The sequence below is a fragment of the Topomyia yanbarensis genome, chromosome 2 (assembly GCF_030247195.1).
Source record: "Topomyia yanbarensis strain Yona2022 chromosome 2, ASM3024719v1, whole genome shotgun sequence".
NCBI classification, from domain to species: domain Eukaryota; kingdom Metazoa; phylum Arthropoda; class Insecta; order Diptera; family Culicidae; genus Topomyia; species Topomyia yanbarensis.
This window is the reverse complement of record NC_080671.1, coordinates 68686207-68708327: the sequence shown is the minus strand read 5'-3', so window position 1 is coordinate 68708327 and position 22121 is coordinate 68686207. Positions and strand designations below refer to the sequence as shown.

General features: G+C 40.1%; 1 protein-coding gene across 1 annotated transcript; it reads right to left on the bottom strand.

The window, feature by feature from the left end:
• Positions 1–9243: 9243 nt before the first annotated feature.
• LOC131678335 (cytokine receptor-like) lies at positions 9244–21994 on the bottom strand. Its single transcript, XM_058958401.1, has 6 exons — positions 21647–21994; positions 21440–21582; positions 10649–11583; positions 9880–10592; positions 9671–9816; positions 9244–9613 (listed from the first exon to the last, which is right to left on the bottom strand). Exons 1-6 carry the CDS (start codon positions 21726–21728, stop codon positions 9347–9349), a joined length of 2286 nt encoding a protein of 761 aa, XP_058814384.1. The 5' UTR covers positions 21729–21994; the 3' UTR covers positions 9244–9346.
• Between the last annotated feature and the right edge of the window lie 127 nt (positions 21995–22121).

The following is a 22121-nucleotide window of genomic DNA, read 5'->3' as shown; positions in this document are numbered from 1 at the left end:
CACCTTTGATTGGCGAGTACGTCTGTACTCTGGAATGTAGGGTCAACCTAAATATATGCCATGTTCGCACACACATACACTGTCGCAGGCTAAATTGTCGCTATGAACCGAGAAGGGCATAATGTTCCTCGTGGCAATCGATCCAAGGGAGGGAGCGATGGGTGGAATTTTCCCTAGATGACAGATGGATACCGGCAGTACGCATGATTCGGCTGGAATTGGCAGCGTTCTGCGCATGATTCGAAGATCGGAGTAGGAATTAAATTAGTAACTAGGGTAACTGAGCCCTTATTCGTATCATTAGTTAGGATGGCATACTCACAACTAGCACTCAATGCGTTGCGCTTAACTTGCGCAAAACTTGCCTGAAAATATACTCATATTTGAGGTAAATGAAAATATGAATCGATTGCCTATTCCCATACAATCATTGGATTAAAAGCCCTGCTCCAAAGCCAGACCCTGCTCTTAAAGTAGAGAACAGTTACCCTATTTTTAGGAGTTTGATGTAAGATTTCTCAACGTTATCAATTTGACTTTGTTACGTAAACTGAAAACGAGCAGTTTGTTGTGTTACATCAGAATCAAAAAGCCTAGATCTGTTGACAGTTTCATTTAAGGTTCAATGCTTATGAAGTGAATGACACAAAGGTTTTATTTTCAATCAGGCAAAACTCGCCTGATTCTAAACAGTTCTCATGTGTTTTCGTTCAAGTCCCGCGCAAATACACCGGTTGTAAACATAACACCTCTCTGTTGATGATATGTGGAGCAAACATGATCACTCACACAAATAGCCAAAACATGTTATGGTTTTGGGCACAGGAATAATTTCGTTTATACCGGTGTGAAAAATAGTACTAGAATCTAATAAATACATACTGCTACAATTTTAAAAAACGAAGTTTGTTAGAATTAGGACTATATTTCACTACACAAAGGAGGATTAATTGGTTTTATGGATACTAAAGAGAAAAAAAGAGAGTTAGGAACATTCTCAACCAATATTTGTTCGACAGGGTAACGAAGTATTTGTTTATTATAGGTAACGAAGTAGATTTCAATCATGAAATTCTTGCGTTCTTTTTCAAGCTGGAAATTGATATTTAGTGACATCCAAGGACATCACCGAGCGTAGCTTTTGGGAGAAAAGAATTTATTTTGCACTTAGTGGGGCCTGAGGAAGGGCTTCAGGATTTTTAACATTAAAAATGTCTTACTGCACTATCTGGGGCTACGTGTCATGTTAAAATATAAATTCTATCAATGTCACGTTTTACATTTCTTATAAAAGAAATGTACAGAATTCGCTCAAACTTTCAAGATTTTTTCCGGGGCCCGGAGGGCCGAGTCTTATATACCAATCGACTCAGCTTGACGATTTGGGACTATGTATGTGTGTGCATGTAACGGACAAATCCTCATTCGTGTTTCTCAGCAATGGCTGAACCGATCTTATCCAAACCAAAGAGAATAGGGAAAGAGACGAATAGTGTGAAGCCAAAAAAACCTTATTAAGCAGACCAATCGTGCAATGTAAATAAACATTACTCATGCCTGAGTTGGAGGAGATAAGTATTGTACATCTATTAAAAAAGAAATTTCAATTTTCGTCAGAATTTGGTTCAATCGTGATTGTGAGGTGCATTCTAGAGTATATGTATGAGTAAAAACAAGCTTTAGAATTATTTCATCTCTTTGTTTCGAAATGCGCATCGGTTGATAAACAAATCCAACGATCGACATACGGTTTGTTTTCAAAATATAATAGGAGTCATTTAAAGTGCTGCCTGTAGAAGCGGTTGTCAAAATTCGTGTTGAAATCATCATAAAGGGAGTGTTGCCGTTTTGACTGATTTTCACTCTTCGTCTCTTTCCCTATTCTCTTTGATCCAAACCAAATCAAACCAAATGTATCAAACAGTAAGAACGCTATTAATTTGTTTTCGATTCTGATGTTTAGTTTCCAAGATATGAATGTTTGAATGTGTAAAAATGGCGTTTTTTGCAGTTTTTTTTGATTATCTGCCGAAATTGACAACATATATTAACATATATTTTTAGGTAGCTTATACGAATACCTTTCGAACAAGCTATAGATTGTTGAAATCGGACTAATATCAAAAGAGATATTTAACATTAAATGCGGACGAAAGATTTTTTATTATTTCCCTTTGCAGAAATATGACCAAAAACATTTAATCTATTATTAACGCCAAAACGGTTTATTTTCGGTCAATAGTATCTTCGGAGAATTTAATGGAGGCAATATGCCCTTTCTTTTGGTATTGTGCTTTTGCTGATTAATCTCCCTATGAGTGAGATATTTTCACAAATTTTCTTGGAAGTGATTATATCGTAAGGTTTCCTTCAGCAAATTTGTAGCTCTTACTTTTGCGAATAACTTTACTGAAGACTTCAAATATCCATTTTGAATACTTTAAAAGTTATGGCTTGTTGTTTGTTGATTACTCTTTGTCGCCTCTTTATTGTTCAATAAAGTAATAATCCATTGAAATAAGCCAAACATTATTTCGATAAAACGAATTTTGTGTTTCATTTTTTTCTATCTACAACCGCTATAAATAATCACCGAACACTTCCAAGTTGTCTGGAAGGAACTTGATAACTTATCAGTGCAAAAATGTTCATTTGTGCGAACCTTTTGACTGAAATTTTTCTCACTTATAACCATCGGATCGATCTGAAACATATCGGAAAATGAAAAGTAAAATAAATAACTCCAAGCAACGGCGTAGCCAAGAGAAGGTTTTGGGGTTTAACACCATACAACCCTTCCCCCCCCCCAAAAATGGATTGAAGTTGAAAATTTATTGATGCTGACTGATTTAATTCAATATTACAATAACAATTATCTGATCCGTACATTGATAACCTGTTGTTGTAAACATCATGAGGACTTTTGATAAATTGTCGGAATGGGGTCCTGATATGTAACTGATCTATTGGTCTTGATTTCACAGTTGTCTAATAATGAGCTTGCTTTTGTAGAGATGTACTGTAATAAGGGTCTTTATTTAATAGGAAGCGAAGTTAAAATTGATTTAATGTTTATGAAACGTAGAACTGCTCGCCAAAAAATGCATAACTTTCAACATTTGCTAAAAATGTTTTTGCCTTTCTCATTCACTCTAAAATTCGTCAATCTAATCCCGACCCGGAGGGCCGAGTGTCATATGCCAATCGACTCAGTTCGTCGAGATCGGAAAATGTTTGTGTGTGTATGTATGTGTGTGTAAGTGTGTATGTGAAAAAATGTGACCTCTGTTTCTCAGAGATGGCTGGACCGATTTGCACAAAGTTAGTCTCAAATGAAAGGTACAATCTTCCCATCGGTTGCTATTGAATTTTTTATTGATTGGATTTCCGGTTCCGGAGTTACGAGTTGAAGAGTGCAATCACACAGCAAATTCCCATATAAACTGAAATGAAGAAATTTCAAAATCAAATTTGTTGATGCCAAATGACTTTGAAATGCATGAAACATTGAGATGGTTGACAAAAATTGACTTTTTTGGACTTTGGTTCATTTTTGCCTTTCTCATATAGAAAGGTTATGCAATCATTCTAAAAATCGTCAATCATACCGGCCCGGAGGGAGTATGCAGTGAGGGGTTGCTACTTTAAAATTAAAACTAGTTTAAAATTTCTTAACAAGTTGAAAATTTTCTGCAGGACCTGGACCTCCCGGATCTTTCTCCATGATCCGCCACTGGTTTCAAGCGATATTTCAGTATCACATAGTATCTCAAGATCGTGGCTGTCCATCCGTTGTATGTATGTGCAAATCGTACTGAACATGTAATATTCATTTCCACCATTGTATTGAACATAACCAGCCATGGAATCGTAGTCTGGACAAATGAGAAAAGCACCATTGCACCACTAGGTGGATTAAAATAGGTTTTTATTTTGGGAATGCGTCGAGTTGAGACGAAAACTTAATATGATTAATAACGAGGATAACTCTTTCCTTTTATCCTTTTATCTTTTTATTTTTTCCGAATGTAGAGAGAAATTTATGAAAAATGACGATTTCCATTTGACTCTAGCAGGTTCTGATCGATTTTGATGAGCATTTGATTTTTGTTGTATGACCAATTATATGTATAGATCAAATGTTTAAAAACAGTAATTTAAGGTCAAGATAGCATCATTTTGAAACCGCCAATTTCGGAGGTTTAGTATCTTCGATGAGTTTTACAAACGTTAAACAGCGCATCATTTGATAAAATAATTTTGACGGCATATCGTCCAAGAAGTATTTATGGTGAATTTTCTCAGGTTAATATTCATGACTACAATAAAGTCTCAACAAATTCGCTAAAGACACGAACTCTGTTACTATTTTCTGAAAAAATAATTCTGCATAATTTTAAAACTTCAAAAATTACGGTTTCGGAATTATGCCGTTTGGACAGTATGATCGATTTTCACCAAACCTTTCTGGCTACGCCGCTGACTTCAAGTAAGTAGAAACAAAGTCGTTCTACACTCGTTCACAAGAAACTTCTTCGAATGCTGAATATCTATTATAATACATTGAAACCCCGATTTTATCAGCCAAATATGACATATGTTTGATGGGCTCTAGCAGACGAACAAGACTGAATTCGAGTAAATCCTTTCTTGAGCATGTTTTCCTTATCATGAAGATAGAAATATGCAAAAATAAAAAGTTCATCATAATCAGAAATAGTTATCAGACTACATCAAGGGACGGGAAGAATATTTTAACAGCTTCAGTTTATTATAAAGAAAAAAAATTGCCCGATTTAGTCAATGTCCCCATTTGGTCAGCCTAAAATACACCATGAGATTGATAAAAATGGGTCTTTATTGTATGTATTATTCACTGTGTTTCATATTAATAGGCACATTTCATTTTTGGGGATTTTTTATTGCTTCGATGCAATTATTTTTAGGTAGCTTTCAAGGGGTTATTTTATAGACTTCTTCCAAAAATTGGCGAACCTATTCCAATTCGTATACCAATTAATTAGTATACTTAAGGGATTATATGGTGCAGATAGAGAAAATACTGAAATTTTCAGCTTTTTCCTACACAATATTACGAAAGCTTATTAAACAATTTTTCCTAATAAGTTTGTGAAAATTATAAACTATTTGAAATTTTTTAATGGTTTAATTTTTTATTTAATCGTGATTTTTTAATAAATAGTGTCCATCGCTTCACAACGTAGTCTATTTTTCATGGCTTGCGGTGAGCACGATCTCTCAAATTGCTGAACTGAAAATTATGGAATAGAAATTAATTTTTAGAATTCTTTACAGATTTAACTCGCCGCGCAGCTGGCTCTAAATTAGACCCGCTGGTGCCCTAAGACGATTTCGCTAGATTTTCAGAGCACTGTGCACCCAGTGCATTAAGGCAAGTGACGGAAGGTTATCGAAAAGATTCGTGAAAACGAAAATTCCAGTAATGATGATGATTTTCCCAAACGGTTCGTTTTCGAGAGGTTTTTATTTGTTCTTTGGCATTAGGATTAGCGACAATAATTCAAATCAAGGATACTACTGGGAAGTCACCTTTAGAAAAATATCAGGAGCTGCGATTTCAATTTTCTTAGTTCTCAGTCGCGTTGGAAATTTGAGTAAAGTAAAAACTTCAAATCGAATAAAAAAAAATTTCGATTTTTATGGTTCAGTACAATATATAACCCCTTTAGGAAAATTCAGTTTTCCCACCACAATTTAGATATTTTATTAACAGAGCATTAACAATAATTCGTTGGTATGTCTATTTTATGGGCCATTTTTTCGCTTTCCCATTGATTTGGTTGGAGATTTCTAGCACTGATGTTGTCCTATGCTGATTTGAGCGATTCTCTGAGTCCTGCCACTATCCCATGTAGTATGTGTTATCAAAAACATCGCGAAGCATCATGTTCTAAATGTTCTCAAACGATATAATATCCGAAGAGAGTGATAAGAGTTATAAGAAATGTCTCATCACACTGTTAGGTGGATTAAAACTGTTTTTTACTATATATTTCGTTTATATGATTCGGTTCAATGCGTTAGCTAAACGGAGCCGTGTGTCGTTTATTCCATGATGTAAACAATAAAAATGATGTGACGAGTTTCAATGGTAGTCGGGTAGATCGGGACTAGCCGTCACGCGGATAGCTGTTTACGTGGCAGGGAAATATTTTTTCCTCACCAACTGCGTCGTGGTGGCAGGGATGTAATGCACCTCAGAGCAAATAAAGAGAGGAATGAAAACGCTCTTAGCACTTTTCATGCGAACCACCACTCTTCTCTTTTACAATAAACCTCTCCACTCCGATATATGTTGCTCCCATGCGTACATTCTACTCCATGGCTGCACACCTCAAAGAGGCTCTTTATTTCTTTTTGGACCCATACGCACGGAAGCAGAGAAAGCAACTAAAAGCATTTTAAAAACGTTCTTCCGATCAATCTTTATCTGATTTGTAGTTTGATTCGCCTTCCTACCTGTTTGCCAGTGAGGGGAGGAACAAAACAGTGGGTCTTGCAGGTGACTCTTTGTGCTTGCTCTTTTTCGTTTTAAAGTTTTTCTTTGTGCGGTCGTTCTGCACAGCACAGTGTATTTGTGCTCCTCTATTTTTCACTGGTGTATTTCGCTCTTTGTGTACATTGTGTGAGCAAATAACAAGCCTGCTTGGTGGTCGTTCATTTCTATTTCGTACACTTCCGTGTCATCAGTTTGTCTTCACATCTCGCCCTGAGCAGAGGCAAAAAATCGTCCCGCGCAAGTGAAACAGTCAATTCTACCTAAAAATCAATCGGTGCCTATCGCACAAGCAGTCCATATAACAATAGCCTATACCTACTGTACGATTTAGTGATGAGTGTCGGTGCCCAGCAAAAAGCAACCCAGCTGCGGTCGAACTGTGTTGCTGTTGATTTTTTGAAATGCCCCGTAAGACCAGCCATTCGGGAAGTGGAACAGTTATTAAAAGTGCAGATGGAACTCAATCTGGCTGAAGTGAAAACCCTACAAATGCATCATATCAAACATTGCGTGCTGATTTCGTTCAAGAACATTAACCAAGCTGAGTCATTCGTCTCGCGAAACAACATGCAACACACCGCCGAATGCGGCAATGTTAAATATAGCATTCCCGTATACATCGAGAACGGCGCTGTAGAAGTTCGTGTCCATGATTTGGCTACGCGTACTCCTGACAGCGTGATTAAAAAATGCTTGCAAAAATACGGAGAAGTAGACTCCGTTACACACGATACATGGAGGATTTTTTTTCCGGGCGTCCCAAACGGTGTTCGTGTGGTGAGAATGCGTGTGACCAAGCCATCATTAGACACGTACCCAGGGCAAATTCCTACGTGCCAGTGCTGCACGAAGAAGCTGCACCTCGGAAAACCTTGCGTAGAAACTGTTAAGGAAAACTTAACCAATCCAACTGAAATCAGCCCAGAACCATCTTACGCTAAACCACTAAGAGCTGCAAAACCAACATCTCCGCATCAAGCAGCAACAACCAGCAACAACAACAACGAAACGAATGCCGAAAAATACCAACATACAATAACGACCGATAAGAGTAAGAGACAAACTGGAACATCTGACCGCGAGCAGCAGGAAAGTAGTACGGATGAGGACATGGACATGAACGACAACGCGAAAGAAGACAATCGGATCGAACCTCAAATTGCAGTGGACAACACTGGCAATATTTCGCCCCCTAGAAAAAGGATCTCAACACGCAGCAGAAAGCTGCGTCTGAACGAGACCAAAAACTTAACTTGTTTTTTTTTATTTATTGTAAAAAAACGAACAATCGGCCTTGTCGAGCTACCGCATTTGGGCCTAAATAAAAAAAACTTCCGTGTCATCAACGTGTTTACCGCCTTCATGTTCGCGCACATCTGATTTCTTCCATGCTTCTTAGCCTTACGGGTTACGAGTGTGATGTGTTTACTCAATGATGGTGCTAGCTGTAGATTTTGAGGTGCTTGACGCAGCTTTTGTCGTTGTCAATATTATCTGTACAGCTACCACCAATTCGGAAATTCTTTGTAGTTCAGGTAATAGTATAGGAGAGTGTGGAAAAAAATTCTCTGTGTAGTGGTGATATCGTTGTACTGCGTGGTCAAGCTAATATGTGTTGTACTGCATGGTCAAGATGGAATAAATGGGTCGGTACGCCCAGATTCCTACCACAAAAAACACTAATTGAAACACCAGGAAGCAGTTCATGTGTCCTTCGTAATTAATTTTATTTATTCCAAATGTTATATTAATGGCCACGGTTCAAATAAGTGGTGTCAGATCTTGTAGCCGAACATTGATTTTCTAATCGTTCATCTATATGAGGAGTATCTTGGTTACAGCGTTGTCATACACATACACAATCACTTGTTTTAATTTGTCCTAGAAAATGAATGGTTTCACCTGGGTCAATTTGTTGAATGCTATTAGGGGCCATGCACAAATGACGTATCTTTTTTCGGCGGTTTTCGACCCCGTCCTTCCCTTCTTGTAGCATTTGGTCACAAAATCTCTCCCTTCTAAATAACGTAGCACTTTCAAAGATTCCCCCCTCTCGCAACGCTGCCGACTGTTGAAAAAATTCAATTTTTTTCGTCTTTCAAATAGGTATATGAAAAATCGCGTGAAAAGTTATTTATGTCTCTAGAATAGAAGAACATTAAATTGTTTTTTTTAATCAATGGGTGTTGACGGGCGTCAAAAAAATTTAAACCTAATGCTACATCGCACAACTATTGACCCTACCCTCTCCCTCGTCACACTTCGTCGCAAAATTGGTATATCCCGCTACCCCCTAAAATGTCATTTATGCATGACCGCTTAGCACTGAATGCCTGATATGGTAGAACTCGATAACGGTGACTCCCGTAAGCCTAAACTGCATTTTCACCTTCAGCAAATGCTCCACATCACGAATGCTCGGTCTTATGCGAAGAGGCTCTGACTACGTGCCTGGTGTATCGACTGAATAAATAATTGGAATGTAGGGATCTACCCTGGGTACGTCACCAATGTTCTCTGATTATGTGTGACAGTGGATTGATCATGTATGAGGAGATAAGTTTTGTCGAACGCATTCTCGCTAAACGAACACCATCACGAAAACCTGGGAACAAGTACGTCCAAGTACCATCCTTAGCGGTATCCGTCGATTGTTTGATTAGTTGGGCTTATGAATAATAATCACATTGAAAATTCTCACATAAAATAGTTAACAACCTTTTATTTTTTAAGTTTATCATAATGCGCTTGCATTACCAAGCCTACGGTTTATCACATGGGTACTGCCAGTTCCTACCCCGTTGACTAGGTCAATGAAACATAACCTGGATATGAAATGGTACTGATCTGATTATCCTCGAGTTTTTCTATCAAGGAGAGAGACGACGGTAAAACGTATGCATCGTCTGTTAAAATCTGAATACTATTCTTGGGTCTCTTCCAGTGTCCACATGACTGTTTTAAGGAAGAATCCATACCATACTCGTCGGCTGCTTCAGAAGTATTAACTGAACTAAAATCTTTGATGGCTGTTTTAAGAAGCCCATTCGCATTCTCACAGTCTTCGTTGTTCTACAAAGCAAAATTATAAAACACATTCTTAACACAAATTATAAAACACATTCTTACGATTGTTTCATCGATTCCCATCAATCCTAGCGGAATGTCAACCTTGATGTTCATCATCTTTTTTACTTTCCTGGATGTATTTATGCTCACTCCAATAAGCACGACTATGACACCTAACGAATAAAATAGAGAGTGCAAGAAAACGCCTACAACGCGTACGATTCAATTAGTTTTCGATTAAATAACAAACTCAGCATGTGTAATTTTACCACTGTGTATTGTACGAACAACAGCCGTTGTCTGCTGTGGGGTTTCCGAATCGTCATAGGCTGCTACCGTGACATTGTATTCAGTACTGGATTTCAGATTACCAATTGGTATCACAGTAACGTACGGATCAAAGCCCATTGTCTGTACAAGAGTGGCATCATCCGCAGTCCACACACTAATCCCGTACCGCTGAACGAGGGATCGATCCGTGCAGGAATTATTCATACGAAGAACAAAGGAGTTCGCAGATATATCGGTGAAGCTGAACTTTGGCTGGGCGATGCCGGTCACGCTGGATACTACACACTTTTGCCAGGCGAGATCCGATGAGTAGTTCCTATAGTGGGCCGCGACTGCAAAATTCAACACTCGTTCCGATGTAATGTTGAAGGTCGTTTCGGTTGGTGGTAGCACGGCAAATTTTATTGCGTCACGACAGGATCCGGTGGCAGTGAAATTACAGTAGATAACTGTGTAATTCAAAAGGTACTCTAAATTTGGAACAGAATACCAGGACAGTTGATGGAACTCGTCGTCCAACAATATTTTTCTAATAGTTGGTTTTAAACCTTCCGCAGGTGGAAATATTTCAATTACGTTAAAGTCATCGGAGGGTCCTTCCCTATTGTAGCATGATATTTGAACTAGATAGTAACCAATTTTCAATTGGTGAAACAAAGCGGTTTCATTACTCATTGAGGTAGGGTGAAATCTGTAAATATCGTATATGTATAAGCATATGGAATAAAATCAATTACGACAGATTACCTCTCGCCCTCCGTTGAAATAGCCGAAACGTTGTAACTGAATCCGGGACCGTTATGTAGGAGTGGACTAACTTGCTGCCAGTAAACTTCAGCAGTCACGAAATCACCCTTAATCTCCTTTAGACTATACGCCCCAGGAGCTGTCACAGGTGTTTGATGCGGTTTACAAGCTTTGGTTCTGAATTTCGCTGAGGACCAATCTGACCAGTATTCATTTTCGGCATTCCGCGGTGCAATTGATACAACTCGAACGCGAACCGACAATTCGTATCCGGTATATGGCGATAAATTTTCAATTGTATGATAATTTTTTTCGGCAACATCAAAAGACTTCGTAACAAAAGAACTCTGCTCTAGTCCATACTCTGATACCAACAAAAATTGATATTCAAATTTACGATCTAGATTCAAAAGTCTCGCGTTTAAATTCCATGCAATGTCAACACGTGTAGTAGTGATATTGATGACCTGCAGTAGTTTTGGTGCTGCCGGTCTTACTAAATCGTAATGGTTGATGTGAAACTCCATGTCGGTTCTTCCAATGACATTCAGAGATTCAAGCTCGAACGTAAAACTCCTATGTCCGGCAGAGTAGAGGCAAGTATCGCTCCGACTATCGAAACGCATTCGATCACCGAGTCGCCCTTCCAGGGCACATTCAGACTGCACGTGATGCCTTATCATGGAAAGTTTATACAAGGTGTTCAAATCGCAGTGATCGTTACGTGGAAATTCACACCATAAAAACTCTCGATTTTCCGATACACATTTGAAATCGGCCGGATCTATCCGCGTTGGTGCTCTGCCAACGAATACAGTCGTACTGTGGACAATGGTTTGATTCAGTTTGCAAACGTAGGTTTTCACGCCACATACTTCTGATTCATTGCTGGGTTGAAGGTCCACCTCGGTTATTATGGTTGTGGCGTTTATGATCTGAAAGTATAAATAAAATATTATTTATACCCTGTACTCCTCGATATACTATAAAAAAACGAGAACTGCAGAAACTGAAAAAAACCGGCAAAAAGAGTTCATCTCTCACTCACACGAATAGGAAATAATTACTAGTCTATCTTTTCAGCGTAATATGTGCCGTACAATTTTTCATCACCTTAAATAGGGTAGAGTGAGGACACTGGATCTTTGGGGATACTTGGTTCCATGATAATATCGGATAATTTAAACACAAAAAGTTATCACAATATAAAAAGAAAATGAAGCATCTGATCGGATATTACATCCTTTGTCCCACAACTATTTTTCATGTAACTCGGTCCATGGCCGCTTGCCTCCAACTTCGCCATCGTCGCTATGGAGGTTCCAACAAAGGACCAAAGCTCACCGTCCTAGCTAACAGTAAAGGACCGCTGCCGGAGCAGCCAACGAAAACCAGCAGGAGAACGCGGCCGTTACAGTTGCGGTCGGTCGGAACAGACCACACACCTTTGCACCCACAAACGTAGCAGCTGCAGCGTGAGGATTTTGGAGGAGAAAATAAAAGTCGATAAATTCATATATTTGTTTTGATTTCCCTTTTGTTTGTTTAAAAACTAAAATCCAAAATTCTAGTATGAGTACCTAGGCCGCCCTGACAAACAGGGTCCAACGAGCAAATAAGAACCCGAGTAGTGGGTAACCCGCTACTTACAGAGTCACAGCGATAGCCACTGGTCCAACCAAAGAACCGTTATTACTTATCCAGTTGGAAGAAACGCGAGGATCGAAAATGAATCATCCTGATTCTAAATCATCTGACGGCGATTTACCAACATAATATTGATTGATTACAAAGCCTTTTGTAAGCGAAGTGAAATGTTTGTTGAAAACAAAATGTGGCCGCATTGCATTCAGTTTAATCACCACAGGAACGTGGTACTACTCACGTTCAATATGTTAAGAAATACACTTCTGTGAGAAACGTAGTTTGAAAGTAATGATTAATTTTTGTGAAATACATTCGTTGAAAGACATCTTAGTGTTTCAATCGTAATGTAACCAAGTTGAATATTATTGGTAGCGGTATGTCATCCCTATTATAATGCATAGTCAAATGGAACAGACAAACGAACCCTCGATACATGCACTTCTGATTTCAATTAGCACAGTTCGATAATCTTTAGCTTTAGGACTAAAGTTTGGCCACGAAATGATTGCACTACGTAGAACACGTGGCCAAAAATTAATTCGTAATCAAAATTTAGAGAGAGTTTTTTTAGTTTGTGATATGTATACATATGTCGGTTTCGACAGCATAAAGCACTGAATCACATCACGCTTGTCCGGACATGCCGCATATTCAGATGATTCGCATTTATTAAATATCCTGACTCCTGCGGTAGAAGACAAAGGGTTAGGTCATCAGAAAACTTTAAGCTGGCTCATATGACCCTAACCACGCAATTCTAAACTTTCTCCCCTTTATCTCTTCTTTGAGTACTGTGGCTCTTAATATTAAAATATTTCACGCTTTCCAGTTCCCTGCTAATTGAATGACGCTACAACATGAAAAATAATATTTAAAAATAAGTTTTGAATGACAGTCATAAACTTTCACACGGTAGTAACTGTAGCTTCTCTCCCTGCTTTCTTCTACTAATTTTTTAGCTGCTGCTTCGTCCAGTAGCTTTCGATTTACAGTTTGGCGCATTGTAGTCTTTGGGAACAAATTTTATCTTGATGACGCTACACAACTCCACACAGAACTAATTTTGCATCACGGCACGATGTCAAGTCATCCCAGAATACCAAGGAACCGCAGTCTTGTCCAAAAAAGAGGTAGATGAAATTTTTGAACGCACTCTTTGTGGTAAGTTCCCTGGTTCAAAATCCTGGTTGTAACATAAATCTGACTTCGTTTGTCGCAACTGCAGATTGCTTGCCAGATCGAAAAAATCAAAATTGGCCGATTTCAAAACATAGTGTGTATTTTTCAGCGATATTAAATTTATCTCTGGCGATACGTTTTAGGAACTCTTGGAACCGTGGCGTTGACTGCACTCTCAGTCGTTTCTAAGTTCGGATAATTTTGAATTATTTTGATGTGCGAGCTGGATTTTCTTACGTTTGCTTGGTTAAATTTTCTGGATATGTTAATGTATAGGACGAAATCTCACAAAATTTACCAAACTATTCAAAGTGATTACACTAGATTTACTGAATATCAACATTTCACGTTAAACTGTACCAAATTTAGTTACTCTGTTTCATTCGGAGAATGACTTATGGTAGCATAAAGAGAAAGAAACCCAAAAAAATGATGATAGTATGAACTAAAGAGACTAGAATAACAAAGAGACGCCATCTTAACTCAGTGAAAGCAATTCAACTAGCAAGCAGGCTACAGGTCACAGGCAACACTGCAAATGTGCAAGCCTCACCAAACTTTGTTGTTATTCTGTTTGTTTCTTCTAACCAATATAAAAATCCGATGCGACTTCTGGTCTGCTTAGTTCCTCGACCAGCTAAAACATAGTTATATCTGCAGGAATCGTATTTTGCAGCAGCAAAATCATATTAGGCCAAAATTTATTATTTGCATCATTTGATATTCGTTACTCTCATGCTGAATTTCTTGCTCCCATAAAACCAAGCCATTTTCTCTTTAGCGTTTCTAAACACGGTATTGTAACAAATTTGGTTTGAGGATATTTTTATCTTTAAAATCTTTAGTAATTTTAATGAATTGCATAACAATACTTCCTTAAAAAAATGCCACATAATACTAAACATTTACGATTGACAACTCTCTTGTTCGTTTGGAATGACATTGACGGTAAAATTGGAATTCCAAACGGAACATGGCGTCTCTTTGTTATTCTAGTCTCTTTAGTATGAATCATCCAAAATCAAAGTAGACAATTATGAATTGTTCCTGTATTTCGTCCGTATTTAATGTTTCAAAAAGTATTATACTTCAGCGATAGACTCCTCACCTAGTCATGTTCGCCCATCTGTCAATGAAGCTATGCATCTATTGATATATAATGTAATATTTACACAGTTACCGAGCGCACTGTTTACGAAAGCAGCCTTAAAGTACGAAAGATTCTTTACTTGCCTGGACAAGAGAGTTCGAATGATGAATTAACAGTAAATCTGCCCTACTTCATTATGTCTCGTTCTTGACCAAGAAATTCTTCATCCGCACGCTACACTACATAATTTTGTCAGTATACTGCTATCTGCGCATTCAATTATACGGTTCCTATTTAGAGAAACGCAACTTCTAATTGATATAAAAAATGTATGCCATTTTGACATTTCGTTGATGTCCCAGTAATATTCCACCCATCTTTTTGCACATGTGAGCAAAACAAAGATGCTTTTATGATTTTTTGCTGACAAAGGTTTTTACACATACTTCGTATAAAATCGGTAGCATCTATTCATACATTAAGAGAAGATAGCCGACAATATTTTTGCCTGACTAAAGCATGCAAATTACGTTACTGGCGACAAATTTTGCAATATTTTCACAATTTTTTAATTTGAAGTCTTTGCAGTTGAAATTTTCGTGTTGTGCAATTCGACCATGTTCGTTGCTTATTCTTTTATCCACTTTTCTTTTAAGAACGACACCATATATTATGAATAAATCTGGATGAGACTAAGAGGACCGTGGGGTTGTCTTTTGACACCTATGGTGGAGTCTCAGTTGTGCGCTCCTTTGATGTTTACATTTGCTTTCTTTTTCAGTTCGATTTTCGAAAAAAAATTTAGTTTGACTTATTTTAACATTTATCCTCTCTTATTATAAAGCAGATCAGGATTTCAGCGTCCCCCTAAGGTTGGCGCCCTTGGCGAGGGCCGACCCGGCCAACCGCACGCTACGGCTCTTATTGCAGCGTGTATCGTCGCGAAGGGCTCGAGCATTTGTACGTTAACATGTTCGCTCGCGTGTGCGTTTGTATGTCGCGCGTGCTAATGTGTGTAACCTCGCGTATATAAATTCTATATTAAAACCTAAATGTGCCTTTCGCACATTCGCGTGTGTTCTAGAATGATCGCGCGCGGACCGTGAATCGGATACTTATTTTGTTCGTGTGCGGTTCAGATTCTAGAGAAAAGTGGGTTCTTCCATATCACTAGAGTTCTCAGTCATGTCACCATAAAACGTGTTGTTTAGTGGATATGAGCTTTATAACTGAATGTATGGACCTAAGTTGCTAGAATGGAGAGTAAAGATTTCCGGACATGACTGATTCATGATCGTGTACATTTGCAGGTTCGTGTTAGAGACCGCGTTTGTAACTTCATAAGTACTAAAAGGTTCACCTCATTACCGGAGTGTTATCAAGTTTGCGCGATCACGGGAGTAGAAGTGCGTAGATGATCGCGCAGGGCTTAAGCCTTCATATGTTGACGTGTTTGTCGCGTGTGCTCGTGACTTCGCGTGAATAGATTCGATTTTGTAACACTGTGACCAATCACATATTCGCGTGTGTTCTTGGATGGCTACGCGGACCGACGCTCTGATATTTAGTTTTCGGTGTGCGGATCCCATTCTGACAGGGAGTGAGTTACTCCATATCACTAGAGTTCCCGGTCATGCCGCCATGTTGTCCAGTGGATATAAGAGCTTTCTTTTTTTAATTGGTCAAATTGAAGGCATGGGCCTAGACTGCTGGTACCGAGAATAGACTTCCGGAAGTGACCGATTCATGATCGCGCGAGCGCAGAAGTTTGTAGGTTTACGCTTGAGATCGCATTTGAAAATTTATGAGTGCTGAGACACCTTACCACCGGGATATTATCATGTTTGCGAGACCGCGGGTATAGGTTGCGTGGATGATCGCGCAGGGCTCAAGCATTTGTATGTTAACATGGTTGTCGCATGTATGTGACTTCGCGTATATAAATTCAATTTTATAACCGTATGCCCTTTCGCATATTCGCGTGCTTTTAGATGATTGCCCGGACCGTGAATCTGATACTTAATTTTCAGTGTGCGGGTTCAGATGCTAAAAGAGAGTGAGTTTTCCTTGACTAGTCTTCCGTTCTACGCATAATTGTACCATGTATATAGGGAATCCCATAGAATATGGGACAAATATGACTATAACGGCAGTAGAGTTCTCGGTCTCGTCGCCATGGAACGTGTTGTCCAGTGGATATGAGCGTCATTTTTTTATTGGTTCAATTGAAGGCATGAGGCTAGGCTCCTAGGATCGAAAGTAGAGACTTCCGGATGGGACGCGAGCGGTGGGTTAATGCTTGAGACCGCATTTGCAAATTTGTAAGTGCTAAAACATTCACTTAATTACTGGGGTGTTTTAACGTTGGCAAGATCACGGGCGTAAGTATGTGTGGATGATTGCAATTGCATATTCGTGTTTGGGACCAGGTTTGTGTTATCGCGAAGGTCGAGCGTTTGTACGTTTAGAATGGGAGATAATGTGAGTGTATATAAGAGAATATGCAATTTATTGTGTTAGTGAGTGTTAGTATAGAAAGATTATTTTTAGCATGCATGTATAATGTTAAGGCAGAGTAAATCTATAAAGTGGAAGAAGAGATTTTCTACACTATTGAAGAAATGAAAATATATTAGCTTCAGAAAGAAATAGATATTGCATGCATCTGAACTACTTTTAGGTGTTTGGTGATGTGGTTCACGTAGATTGAATTTCTTCAACAACTAGGTGTTTCAGTTTATTATATTGGGCCAGTTGAGCATTAACTATTTGCTGAACAGCATGTTTAAGAAAGAGGTAAGGTCTATAAAAGATTGTCGTCCCTGTTTCTGAAAACAGCGAATCCGATTCGTTATAGACAAGTGTTACTCGCCATCTTCACGAGCCAGACCGACAGTTCGTGTGAGTTGAGAGATAAAAACATCCACCTTCAGTCTGATCATCTCTTATAGATGACAGTTCATTGATCTGAGTCGAATGAATCGATCACTATGCCCACTGAACCAATATTTTTCCCCATCGAAAGTAGAAACATCCATATCAGATGTCCGCCAAAACACTCGATCTAATGATTGTGAGTCATGGGATTCAGAGATCAAAGAACCAGCACTCGCTCGGATCTCGGGGTTATATACAAAGTTGGAATTCAAAAAATCGAAAAAAAATTGAATATTCTGAAAGTACATACTTCTGATAATTCATTCATTCATTTAGTTCAACATCAATTTCATGATAACACTGAATCAACAATTTGCCTCCACAATACTCGATCTGTAGCTGCAGCTCTCCAACGTCGGTTATGCCCAACACTCGCCCAATCACGTTCCACCTGGTCCGCTCATCGTGCTCCCTGCGCTCCTCGCCTTCTTGTACCAACCGGATCATTAGCGAACACCATCTTTGCAGGATTGTTGTCCGGCAATCTTGCAACATGCCCTGCAGTGCAGCGAGCTCGTGGTTCATCCTTCGCCGCGACACACCGTTCTCCTGCACACCGTCGAAGATCGTCCTTAGCACCCGTAGCTCGAAAACTCCTAGCGCTTGCAGGTCCTCCTCGAGCATGGTCTAAGTCTCGTGCCCTGTAGAGAACCACCGGTCTTATAAGCGTTTTGTACTTGGTGCATTTGGTGCGGGGGTGAATCTTTCTTGACCGCAGTTTCTTCTGGAGCCCATAGTATGCCCGATTTCCACTGATGATGCGTCTTCGGATTTCACGGCTCACGTTAGGTACGGCTCCTAGGTAGACAAAATCCTCCACTACCTCGAAGGTGTCCCCGTAGATCGTAACGCTGTTTCCTAGCCGGATTATGTCGTTTCCGGTTCCGCCTACCAGCATATACTTTGTTTTGGGCACATTTACCAGCAGTCCGACCTTCGCTGCTTCGCGTTTCAGGTGGGTGTACAGGTCTGCCACCGTTCCAAATGTGCGGGCGATAATGTCCATGTCGTCCGCGAAGCGTACAAAGTGGCCGGATTTCATGAAGATCGTGCCCCGGCTGTTGAGCCCGGCTCGTCGCATCCCACTTTCCAGAGCGATGTTGAATAGTAGACACGAGAGTCCATCACCTTGTCTCAGTCCCCGTCAAGATACGAATAAACTGGAAAGTTCACCCGAAATTCTTGCGCTGTTTTGTACACCGTCCATCGTTGCTTTGATCAGTCGAGTCGGCTTCCCGGGAAAGCTGTTTTCGTCCATAATTTTCCATAGCTCGTATGTCGCCTTGAAGTCGATGAACAGGTGATGCGTTGGGACCTGGTATTCACGGCATTTCTGGAGGATTTGCCTACGGTGAAGATCTGGTCCGTTACCGACCGGCCATCGATGAAGCCGGCTTGATAACTTCCCACGAACTCATTTACTTTAGGTGATAGACGACGGAAGATGATCGGGGATAGCACTTTGTAGGCAGCATTCAAAATGGTGATCGCTCGGAAGTTCTCACACTCCAAATGGTCGCCTTTCTTGTAAAGATCACCCTTTCTTTCCACTCCTCCGGTAGCTGTTCGGTTTTCCAGATCTTAACTACTAACCGGTGCAGACAAGTGGCCAATTTTTCCGGGCCCAACTTGATGAGTTCTGCTGCGATACCATCTTTGCCAGCTGCTTTGTTGTTCTTGAGCTGTTGGATGGCATCCTTAACTGCCCTCAACGTGTGAGTTGGTTCATTCCCGTTCTCAACTGCACTGACGTAGTCAAATCCTCCGTTGCCTTGGACATCTGTACCTACATTCTCCTCGCCGTTCAGGTGCTCGTCGAAGTGCTGCTTCCACCTTTCGATCACCTCACGGTTGTCCGTCAGCAGGCTCCCGTCCTTATCCCTACATATTTCGGCTTGCGGTACGAAGCCTTTGCGGGATGCGTTAAGGTTCTGGTAGAACTTCCGTCTATCATGCGAACGGCACAGCAGTTCCATTTCGTCGCCCTCCACTTCTTCCAGGCGGCGTTTTTTCTCCCGGAAGAGGCGTGTCTGCTGCCTCCGCTTCTGTTTGTATCGTTCCGCACTACGATGGGTCATGACGTCGATAATGTCGGAGAAGTGCCGTCCATCGATCAGGACGTGGTCGATTTGCGATTCCGTCTGTAGCGGTGATGTCCAGGTGTAACGAATGGCCACGTTTTTGGAGGCGGCGAAATCAATGAGTCGAAGGCCGTTTTCATTCGTCAGCTGATGAGCGCTGAACTTTCCAATCGTCGGTATGAATTCCTCCTCCTGGCCTACCTGAGCGTTTAAGTCCCCAATGATGATCTTGACGTCGTGGTTTGGGTAGCGGCCGTATTCTCGTTCGAGCTGCGCGTAGAAACCGCCTTTGTCATCATCGGTGCTTCCGGAGTGAGGGCTGTGCACGTTTATTATGCTGATGTTGAAGAAACGGCCCTTGATCCTCAACCTTCACATTCTTTCGTCGATCGGCCACCAACCGAGCACGCGCCTTTGCATATCGCCCATCACAATAAAAGCTGTCCCTAGCTCATGTGTGTTGCCGCAGCTCTGGTAGATGGTATGATTACCTCTAAACGTTTGCACCATGGATCCTGGCCAACACACCTCCTGCAGCGCTACGATTCCGAACCCGCGGTCCTTGAGAACATCGGCGAATACGCGGGTGCTCCCGATTTCAACAGATCTGCAGTTCCACGTTCCGAGCTTTCAATCGCTAGTCCCTTTTCGTCGCAGTGGTCGTCGCCATTGGTATCGGTTCGCATTTTTATCTTGTTGACTTTTCGCTGCAATTGGTTTTTTACGGCTGGCTCGCAGGGCCTGACACCAACCCCTAACTTTCCGGAGGACCATAGTGCACAGTTGAGCTTAGAGTCCTTCACTGGCACGCGGACGATGATCAGCCGCCCCTAACATGGAGAACAGACGCTGTTTTGAGCCGCTCCTCCTGGAGATCAGACATGTTCTTTTGCAAGAAAATTTTTTTCTATTGGTAAACCGATCCATTCAACTATACCACAATACATTTTTCCTAAATAATCTTTTTAGTTTTTGGATTTCGGTTGAGTGGTTCGGCTTGGAGAGCGTTCACCGCAAACCTCTGCTAAAAACATGCTTTGGGGGATGGGCCATAACTCCGAAAATCTTGAATATTTTTTTTTAATTCAATTTGTTTTTTCTATCTTCGACAGTGCTACTAACTAACAGTGTTTCGCTTTCTCAAATAAAATTTGCATAAAACACTTTAAAAATAAAAAATCACGAACTTAGCTCACTTTTTCGCAACAACTTTGTATATAACCCCTTAAGCACTATTTAGACTCTCAGTGAAAATGAACGCGAACAAGTGTTGAATACCTTCCATTGTTCACAGTGGACGTCGTCGTGAACAATTTTATCAGCGAACAACGATTTCACGCTCAACTGGCATTCGAAGGCGAACTTTCATCGTGAACAGCTATGACATTTATATTCACCACTCCGCATCAATTCCGTCCATTGTCGCGTTTGCACTCCCGGTAAACAAATAAATTATTCCCTGCTAACATATCTCACCGTGGAATATGAATATTAGATCCAGTTTCATCAAATTATATGCACTAGTAAGTGAGAATTTGGGAAAAACAATTTGGTGCGCATCGAGTTCACGTTCATTTTCACCGAGAGTGTAAATAGGCCTTTATCCACCACCCAAGAGTACGCGCCCAAGGACTTCACCTTTTGAGACGTTTATGATGTTTGAAAAATAAATAAAACGTATTACATTTGTTTTCGAAAATTTGCATTTCTTTTTTATAATGTAGGTTTAAATTCATCTAATAGATCTTTTTGCCAATTTTTGAACGGTGGTATGAGACCATTTTTAATATTAGCATATTTCCCTAGCCTAGATATTATGAGGGAAAGTGGGAGAAGATACTTATCCCATCGTCTTACCTGAGATTCAATTTTTTTATTCACGAGATACAGACCCAGAAACTGACTGTTGACGTCATTCCCCGTTGACTCGAGCTTGCAACCTACAGTGTACGAAGTGACATTCAACTGTAAATCGATCTCACTGGCAGACTTAAAAACATCTACAACGGAAAGGTTAATTCATGTAGTAACTGGTTTCAGCTGATAGCATGCACTGTCACATACTTCCATATATAAATCTTAAGCCGTCTGCTGCTAGCGCAGAACGTGTCATGCACAGTATCACTACACTCACAATCACAAGCATTATGCTTCTGCGAGGATTGCGCTGGATCACATCTCAATCCTGATTGATACTCACGGGTACACACGAAACCGACTCACTGCTCTACAATTTCGTGCGTTCAGCTACTCCTATCATCTTGTTTTGCCAGTTTAATTTACTTATTATTTTTGTTGCAACAAAACCTTTGACTTTACTGATAATGAATGTGACGTGATGTGTTCACTTATGTTACCAGCGTTTTTCGCTCGAACGCCTTTTTGCCCGATCGAACGGCGCTCGCTGCTTTCCCGTTCAACACTAATTGAAACGCCTGAACCGGTAGCAGTTCTTATAAATATAATATTAAATCAACATCTTGAATTTATTAACAATCTGTAGATCTAGACGCAAACTTTTACTGAGTGGATTAGTTCA

Bases quoted from the DNA above. Each gene is read 5' to 3' on its own strand.
- LOC131678335 (XM_058958401.1), bottom strand. From the start codon at position 21,728: ATGCTTGTGATTGTGAGTGTAGTGATACTGTGCATGACACGTTCTGCG. The intron at 21,583-21,646 runs GTATGTGACAGT...TTTCCGTTGTAG, and splicing joins CTTAAGATTTATATATGGAA to ATGTTTTTAAGTCTGCCAGT. The intron at 9,614-9,670 runs GTAAGAATGTGT...TTTGCTTTGTAG, and splicing joins TGGGAATCGATGAAACAATC to AACAACGAAGACTGTGAGAA.